Raw genomic sequence first — 9556 nt, forward strand, 5'->3', positions numbered from 1 at the left:
GAGTGCTGCAACCTTAGAAAAGGATGCTAACGCGTTACAGCCAAAATACGGTGAGAGAAGCTGGCGAAACATGAAATATCAAGAACAGGATAACTCGAGACGTAGATCTAGACTACCAGCCTGAAACAGGACTTAGGCCACACCCGTATGGGCTGATCCAGGTGGAGGAGGGTGAGACCACTAAAGAACGCTCAGGCCAGAAAACCTGGCGCGCAGAAGTTACCCTTTGAGTTATACCTGAAAAGAAAGATTTTATTTTATATAATTACAATATTCTAATTCTAGAATACAATATACATATTTTATTATTCTTTTTAGACACAAAGCACTAATTGTTTCATCAACAAGACCCATTAAAACAATGAGCTTAAAGATAAGTGGCGAACCTAGTGTCTTTGGGTAGCTGTAAGGTGGTAACAGCTTTGGTGGTGAGGTTGAATCGACAAACAGAATCTTGGTTGTAACAGTTGTAGTATAGGGCCTCTCCATACAGCACAACATTGGGACCCTGGACGGTGTTAGTGGTTGGGTTAGAGGAGTGGATCTGGACATTACCTGGAAAAGGAACAACAAGGTTGAATTTTTCAAGTACATTTTTAAGAAAGCAAATTTGAATGCATTACTATAAGCTTGTGCTGTGCTGCTGAGAAAATCTTAGGAAAAGACACTAAAAACAATTTGAGATTTTCCTAAGTATTAAGCTGCTGTCCAAAAAACATAAAAAACTCAAACTCTAAATCACTCTGTTGCATTACATTTTGGCTCAATCACACACAACTGCTTTTGCCAGAAATACTCACTAGAGCACCAAATGTGGATTATTCCATGGCAAAAAGTAGTCCCCCAACATATGCTTAATTAATTATTATTAGCTGTTTCAGTTGAATTTATTTAAAACAGCTCTGCATTCTTATTTCACCAAGCTTTGTGCACATTTGAAAAAACAACAGCAAACCTGTCCCCAGCCAAGATCAATGAGTAAGGCTTTAATACGTGCTGAAGTGCAGAAATATGTATTGCACACTGAGCTAAAAGGTTGTACATTTCTAACACAAGAGTTCTTTACCTGGGGTGCTCACCCCAACAATGAGAGAGCTCAGGCTGGAGTAGCGACGGACGTAGTTGGCGTATACATTGCTGGACGTCAGCATTACCAGCCAATACCAGTTCTCCTTCCCCGCCTCTGGTTTGGGATCCCGACCCCAGGCTCCATACTTGTAGGAACCAGGGTACTCTCCTTGTGTGTACACCCTTGGCCCGGTAATGTTAAGAAATTCACCATGGGGACAGTTACCTTGGGGGAAAATATGAAATGAATCAGAGAAAAAGAAATTGTGCAAATGTGGCCCTTTTTTGCTCTATGCTCCAATACACAATAAACAGTTGAGCAAGTCTCGGTCAGAACCTCGTCAGCTTTCTCCTTTACTGTACTTACAGTAGATGTGCTATGTGCTGGGCTAATCTGTTGAAAATTATTTGGGAGATTGACACATACAGGCTTAAGTCAGGCTAACACTAAACCAACGTTAGTTAGTAAAACACTTGGTGACTAGATAACTAATCTACATCAACTGTTAGCTAGCTAGTTACATCTGATAGTTAGCAATCAGTAACGGAAAATGTTACTATATGTCACTTTTATCTTTCAACAGTCTTCACAATGTGCTTGTCTTTCCAACATAGATGAGCCTATATCAGAGTACAGGATGGAAAGTTCCAGCCAATGTTCCAAAAGGTGCAGGACTTAGGAAGGGTCAGTTGTGGTGATTGGTGCTGGGAGCTTCCTACAGTTCATTTTTCCTTTGTCTTATTTAATCTGTTCTATTTCCAGTGGAAGTTAAAGAGAAATTATAAACAAAATATCCCCACAATCTGGTGTGTAGTGTGGTTTTTGGGACGTACCATGTGGAGGCTGAGTGGGTTGAGTTGTGGGGTGATGTCCATTCCTGCACTGGTCAAGGTCTCTCTTCAGACGGCTGTTGTCTTGTTGTCTCTTCACCACCTGCAGGGTGTCGTACGCCTCCAGCTGCTGCATCTCTGCTCTCAGGTTTTTCAGCTGAGAGACAGCAACAGAACAGAAATCCCAGTGTTTAGTCAAAAGATAGTGACTACCTTATTCAAACCTCACTACCAAACTTACCATAATAACACAGCTCCCATATGGCATTTATTTTTCAAAATAAAATAGATCGACTGCATTTAAATACTTTTATTTTTGTCGTAGCTGTTCAAAATGGAAGTACTAGACAGATGAGTATGTCAGCCGCTTATAAGGATGTAAGTGCAAAGCATTTAAAATTATTTGTGAGTTTGCCACAACCTTTCACATTACGCATAGTCAATAAATCTATTGTTTATATAAATATATGGATTATGGTGGATTTAAAGACCATTGATTTTACAAATCAGTGTCTGTTCACAGGTGTTGAAGAGTGCTACTCCATATGTGAGATACATTTTTTTAAAACTCTTTTGTGGATTCAGAAGGGGCTACATGATTCATGATAAATTACCTCACTTGAGTCAGTGTCAGTTGGAGCTGAAGACTACAAGTTTGGAAAGAAGTAAGCTTTTCCAGACCTCTAGAGGACGCTACTCATCTGTGCTTGAGGCTGTGAGCTAGCCCCTACCACATACCACACCCAAGTCTTCAACTGAACCTTTGGCAGTTCAAGTTGCATTGTGGGTAATGTAGGCGCCAGGTTTTGACAAGGAAGAAGACTGATTAGAATAAAAAAGACAATGTTTCTGGTTCTGCTGTAACAATTTTGATGTTTTTTTGTGAGTCTGCCAATGTTTTAAAAGAGAATAGTGTCTGGATATAAAAAGTACAGGACAAACTTTGAAAGCCAGAAATCCGAACAGATCATAATTTCTTTACATTTGCACATCATGGTCAGCCTATGGGACAGTGCAGTAAAAGTCAGCTGGTGCTTGTCAGTCTGTGTGAATTTACCTGTTTAGTGGTGTTAGCAGTTAGACGCTGATGTCCCATGGTGGTGCTGTTAAGCTTATCGAGAAGCTGCTTGATCTCCACCAGTTCCTTCTCTACCACATACAGGCTGAGAACTCCATAGAGCTGTCCGTCATCCTCCCTCTCCAGCATCGACACATCTTCCTGCAGCTGGGGCANNNCGTCGCTCCAAACCCAACAGCAGAATCTCCAGCTCCAGAGTCTGCAGAGAAAGCAGCTAGAGACTGAGAGCACACTCAGGACTCCTACAGTATGAACGCATACACACAGGAGTCGTATCAGTTTATATATAGTTTATAATAGTTTTGAGGTAGTTTGTCTTCTTTAGTCTGGTTTACAAAATAACACGACGGGTTACCTTCTGTGGGGTGATGTTGCTGTTGCATTTTAATGCATTGTTGCCCACTGTGCTGAGTTTGTCATGAGGGAATGCCTTCTCTGAATTAGTCAGCTCACACACACACTTATCAGGGGAAGTTGCCTGAAATCAAGAATATCAAGCCATAAAAAATTTATTTTAAATACCATGCGTAAATGGGCAGTGTTTAATAATTTCTAAGGAGGAGCTAAATGTGTTTTCTTACCTGTTGGGTGAGGGTGAACAGAGCACACAGAGGAATGATCACATACAGCTTCATGGTGGATCAGAGAGCAGAACTAAATAAAACAAACCCTGAAAACAGCTTGAATATGACTGGAGCTGTTTCTAACTTGTGGACACTCCCACTAATCTCTGCATGTAAGTGAGTTCATGTGTGTTCGGTATGTGTGCCTGTGTCGTGTTTCCCGCAGAATGTAACCACTTCCTTCTTGTGGTTGGGATTGCAGCAGCACAGGGGATTTTCATATGATGAAGCTCAAAGATCTTGTGTTAAACTAAAATTCTACCTTTTGGAATTTTTGGAACATGTAAGCACTGATAAGGCAATAACGCAATATAAAAACAATCCTTAATAAGCAAACTTTTTGCATTCAGAGTTTGACTTATGTACGTACACATATTATTAAGTATCAAGACATATTATTGGTAGTGTTTTTATTGGATTATTATTACTGTTGCATTAATGTAAATGCAGTAGTTTAATGTTGTAGCTGGTTGAGTTTTCTTTTTCAAATTTTCAATTTTTTCAATAAATCTTTCTGATTTTGTACTTTTTATTGTTGCATTTTTTACCTTGAGTTGAGTTGGAGCTTTATAATAAAGACACATGCTTAAGTAATGCATAAGTAATACATAATATATGATATGATGCAGTTCCGGATGTATCTTAAATTTCCTTTGCTCAGGATTAAAAAAGATCACATGGTTTTGTAGTATACATGATGTATTGTGCAAGGCATTTAAAATTATACAAACATTGTACAGTAATAGTCAGTAATAGTAAAAGTCTGCAAGTCTGCAACTACACTGCTAGATACCAATAAATCATACACACTGGATCTTTAATGGTTTTTCCTTAGCTCATGCCAGGAAACAGAAAAAGAAGGAAGGGTCATTACGTGAACGCTCATTAGTGCCATGCTTGAAAGCTTTTGTCGCAGTTAGCATAGTGATGAATAAGCAGACCACTCCTTTACATCTCCCCCTTCAGTTTCACAGGTTAACAATCTGGCACCACTATTTTGTTGTGTTGTTATTTAGCTAATGTTCCATGTGTTTTCAAGGTACATTTTGCCGGTTTACTTTCTGATGATCAAGATCTTTTTTAATGTTTTTATGATAGCCATGAAATATGCATTTGTCATTTTATAGCTAAGGGTTATTGTTTAGCCCACCAATGCAAAATTAAGAACCAGAGAAGGTTCATAAATGTTTCATTTGAAAGCTAATACTCCCATAAGCTGTTAGCTGTTATTAGCCTTGTCAATAACACTTCATAACTTTTAAAAAAAATTGCCATTATGAGCATTTTCATTTGACTTGCCATCGGCCCTGTAAAGTATGCCTATATTTTGGGATATTTTTTGGAGACCAACAGCAAATAAACAAATGCCCACATTTTGAAAAATCTATTTTCTGAAGTGTGTTCTTTCATTTGGTAGAGGTATCTCTTCATCAATGGTCATACAAGATAGATATGCTGGTTCTCCATGCATCTCCCATGAACTTCAATAGAACTGGTACCTAAGCAGTACAACATTGGTTTTATCACTTAATGACCCTTAATTTTTAGTTTCATTGAGCCCATGCTACACCCTTCCACCAGTTTCATGAAAATTAGGCCAGTAGTTTTTCTGTTATCCTGCTGATAGACAAACAAGTAAACCAACAAAATAAACAAGTAAACCAACAAACAAACAAACAAATAAACCCAAAAACAGCACTTATCACATATTTCCTTTGCGGAGGTAATAATTAGGTGAGTATCCCTGATACTAGTTTATATCTCAACTTGAGATAAATCCCATTGCTTATTCAGATACAGTAGGCCATCTATGGAAGCTGGAGATTGTTGTCCTTCAGGTCACAGTAATGTGACTGGATGATAGGAAAGAAATTCAATAGTGGAAGAGAAGGGGTGACTGGTGTGCCATTTGCTTCGTGGATTTACAGAAATGTGCAATATCTCTGCGGAAGATGTTGTAACAGGGCTCAGGAACAGAAAGCGACCACTCAGCACTGAGAAAACAAAAAATCGACTTAAAAAATTCCACACAAGGTTCAAGTTCTTTATTGTCATATGCACTATAGTTACAGTGAAGCAATCCTTGGCAATGAAATTCTTAGATACTCCCAAGTATGAGCATGGTGAAGGACCAAATGGTGAAATATTGAACTATAGTCAATGAACAGCATTCTCACATATGTGTTTCTCTGGTTTAGGTGGAAGAGTAGTGTGGAGTTCTAGGCTGATGGCATTGTCCATCGCCCATTGACTTGTTTAGCCTGTAGTGGGTCCAGTCAGTTATGAAGAGAGAACATGATGAAGATTTTGACTAACCGCCCAAAGCACTTCATGATGGTAGGTCAGGGGGGCTCTGAAATATGTGTCGCAGCTTTTTCATTCATTCACAATTTATGCAATTCCAATACTGTTTAGGGACCCCGGTCTGCAGAAATATTTAAATACACTAAGCAAAGATAACACATTTATACCACATACAAAAAACTGCATTGGATTAGCATAAAGTCATCATGTCTGCAAAGAGGAAACTTAGGTACCCATAGAGTGCCTTCGATATGTTGAGTTAAGAGGTCAAGGGATCCATTTCAAAATGGCCATGCAAGTTTCGTCATTTTTGTATAGTGGCAGGAAGTGGAGACACAACGTCCATGTTTTATATGTTGATAATCCTGGCCAACAGCAGCACATATTAAAAAACTATATAGGTGCAGAAAATATAAACCACAAACAAATATTTCAATAGATAAAATATTTAATTAGTGTGTATTATCCTTCTAATCATATCAGAAGGATAATACACACTAATTAAACAAAATTTAATAATTAAAACAAAACTTGACAAAATGACAGCAGTCAAGACACCATTTAATTTGAATATCATATGGTGTTTAGACCCAAACATCATAATAATAAATATTTTTGTCTGTTTTAAATACATTTAAAATAAAATAAATAATAATAAAGTGTTTACTTTTACTACAAATTGTGCTGCCATCTAAAGCACCTCTTACACATTCAGGCAGCATATTTTTCAGTATTCTGCTTATATTGTATAAATTACATTTAAGCAATATAATGTTCCATGGATGTTTTTGACACATACTTGCAAACATCAGATCTTGCAAAACACTGCAGATGATATTGCAGAGGGGAAATGGTAACAATTGCATGAACATGGGAAAATACTGTATGGGACCATAACTGATGTGAAACAGAAAAACTCTCTATGGTTTGACATTTTGAGAGTTTCACATCCCGGTAAGTGATTTCAAGGCTCTGTAGAGATTGATCAGTGACAAGGAGGGAGTCAGCAAAGTAAAAACTCTGTTTGTTGTGATTGTGTTAGAGAAAAGAGAAGAGGAGGGGTTGTGATTACAGGACTAAAAACTTCTGTCTTCATCAGTCCACTATTCATTTCTCCAGCTCTAAACATGCTGCTGCTGCTTCTACTGCTGCTGTCACCAGTGAGTTACACTTTATATTCTACTTTAAGAAACTGAGAATAAAAGTGGAAGATATAGCCCCTGATATTACACTGCGTATTTCTGCTTTCTTTTATGGCTCTTTTTTCAGTGCCGTCTCTTTATTATGCTTGTAAATGTCCTGTATACAATGTTTTTTACATGTGTGACTGCAGGGTGATGGCCAGGCTCAGCGTGTGTCAGGCATGAGGAAGAATGGCTCGTGTGCGTGTGAGGTGAACTCTACCCTGTGGTCGTTCCCTGCTTTGAAGTACGAGGCTGTGTTGCAGCAGGTTGAGTCCTGTGAAGTATCTTTGAACACCTTGCAGGAACAAGTGAGAACTAAAGTCAACCAGAATAATTTTACAGTGGTGAATGTGTTACTTAATTCAGTTTGAGTCCTGTCAAATTTCACCTCTGGACTACATAGATACAGTGGTATTGGACCGTTCTACACAGAAAGATTTATTCTGATATATTAGATTCAACAATGGTGATTATTATGACCACTATCAGCATTTCAGACTCTTCAGTTCACCTGACTTGCATGTCTTGTGACTGTGTGGTACAATACCCAATGAAACTAAGAAAAAAAAACATTTCTGTATATGAACCTGGCATTAGGAAAACACATTCAAGTCATCAAGAAACAGGAGTTTCTGTTTGTGTGTCCTTGCAGGTGAAGTTGTCCAGTGAGCGTCTCCCTCAGATTCAGGCTGTGGTTAAGAACATTACGTCCCGGCTGGAGCCTCACCAGTACCTGCACAACCGGGGGCTGTACACTGCCTTGTCTCTGCGCCTGCTGGGAGAGGAGCTCAGCCAGCTGGAGACAGACATTGGTGCCGTTCACAGACAGCTTAATAATGCCCAAACACAGAAGCTCTCCAAAGAGGTAACTCTAAAATGACTCTTAAAGCTGGCAGGCAATAGCCTACAGGAGCAGCATGAAGTCAAACTTTACTTCAGTCCAAACTCTTTACTAAGCTTTATGGCTTGTTGCATCAGCAAACAGCAATATAATACAGCAAAGAAAAATATAGAATAAGAATGCTACATTATTATGATCATACATATGAAAGAGGAGCAAATAGGATATTTTGTGATATATCCAGCTAAGAAATAGGATAACATGAGGAAAAACTTTTGTACCATGTACACATGTTAACTGATGTGTGTTTGTGTTTGTGTGTGTGTGTGTTAGGTGGGTAAATTGCGTACAGATGTAGACAAGATGCAAATGTCAGACACATTTAACATGAAGACTGTCAAAGAGAAACTGCGCTACCTGAAGAACAGTGCTGAGTCCTGCAAGACAATCCCCAAAGACTTCAAAGGTAAGTGTGTGTGTGTGTGTGTGTGTGTGTGTGTGTCACTCAATTATTGCAATAACTACAGTATAAAGAACCAAGAGAAGTCTGAGGGAAAACATGAATTATCCCATAATAAGGTATGTTGGCTATGAACATGGTAAAGTGTGGTATACAGTATGAAAAAACTTTTTTTTTTTAAAAGACAAGACATATAACCATTTAATAGTTATATGGAAAGATCGGTATTTTAAAATGTAACCCCAGAATTTGAACGTCAGTTCAAGGTTTTCATACCATGGGATAAAAAAGAAACTGTGCAGTGGAACTAAAGTTGAATGAGTCTGACTCATGTGGAAATGTTACACCCCTGAATAGAGAAGGACATAACTTGAGTTAAAAACAACAGCAACTGCTCTCAAATCAGTATATTTCATGACTGATACACTGGCCAATGATCCATTGTGTATTAGTAACATCTAGTGGTAAAGCAGCAGATTGCAACCAACCTCCATTGTGTAGGACTACGGTGGCTGTCACCTGCGAAACCTTTTTTTCACCTGTTCTTCATCAAATTGATCACACAAATGTGATGAAGATTTTGACTAACTGCCCAAAGCACTTCATGATGGTAGGTCAGGCAGGTTGATGGAAGTGACTGCTTTTGGATGGTAGTCATTTAAGAAGAGGGCATTAGACTTTTTGAGGACAGGGACAATGGTGGCCTTTTTGAAACATGCGAGCACTACAGACCGAAGCAGTGAGAGGTTGAAAATGGATGTGACATCCACCACTTGATCTACACACTTCCACTTCAAAAACATGTATTTTCCTTTAGTAGGGTTTGTATTATAAATAATAAATATAAATAAAAAAATAAAAAGATTATTATTATCCTCTTTTGGAAAAATCCCCCAAAAATGTTTTTTCCACCTGAACCTGAGTCACTCAATGCCATCCATCAGCATCCCCGCCACCCCAACACCCCTACAAAGAGACCTGCATTTATTTTAACAGGCTGTTATGTTGAAAATACTGTAGCTGAGAAGCCGCAAATATACAAACTGAGGCTGGTGGATCTATTACACTCGCCACTGTGTGTCGGTCAGAACACAATTCAACAATCCAGCTGTCTCCACACAAAACCTAAAGAACAACAAAGATGAAGTACTTACAAGTATTCAAGAA

The 9556-nt window shown here is 38.6% G+C and overlaps 2 protein-coding genes and 1 pseudogene across 2 annotated transcripts in view; 2 read left to right on the forward strand and 1 right to left on the reverse strand.

Moving 5' to 3' along the window:
- Positions 1-191: 191 nt before the first annotated feature.
- LOC118330319 lies at positions 192-3699 on the reverse strand (annotated as a pseudogene).
- A 3216-nt stretch (positions 3700-6915) lies between these two features.
- Positions 6916-8395, forward strand: LOC118330937 (olfactomedin-like; the record flags this gene model as incomplete). The annotated part of the gene is given in 4 exon segments (XM_035665680.1): positions 6916-7064; positions 7238-7396; positions 7741-7953; positions 8263-8395. Coding segments are annotated over 4 exon segments (538 nt in total), but the record flags the coding sequence as incomplete, so codon positions are not given.
- Positions 8396-9104: 709 nt separating this feature from the next.
- LOC118330320 (olfactomedin-4-like) overlaps positions 9105-9556 on the forward strand; it is a 3861-nt gene continuing 3409 nt past the window's right edge. Inside the window, exon 1 of the mRNA XM_035664809.1 lies at positions 9105-9128. Coding sequence (XP_035520702.1) covers positions 9105-9128 — 24 coding nt within the window. The remainder of the gene's footprint in view (positions 9129-9556) is intronic.

This window comes from Morone saxatilis, unplaced genomic scaffold (genome assembly GCF_004916995.1).
Source record: "Morone saxatilis isolate NCDOM2014 unplaced genomic scaffold, NCSU_SB_2.0 Contig2, whole genome shotgun sequence".
NCBI lineage: Eukaryota > Metazoa > Chordata > Actinopteri > Moronidae > Morone > Morone saxatilis.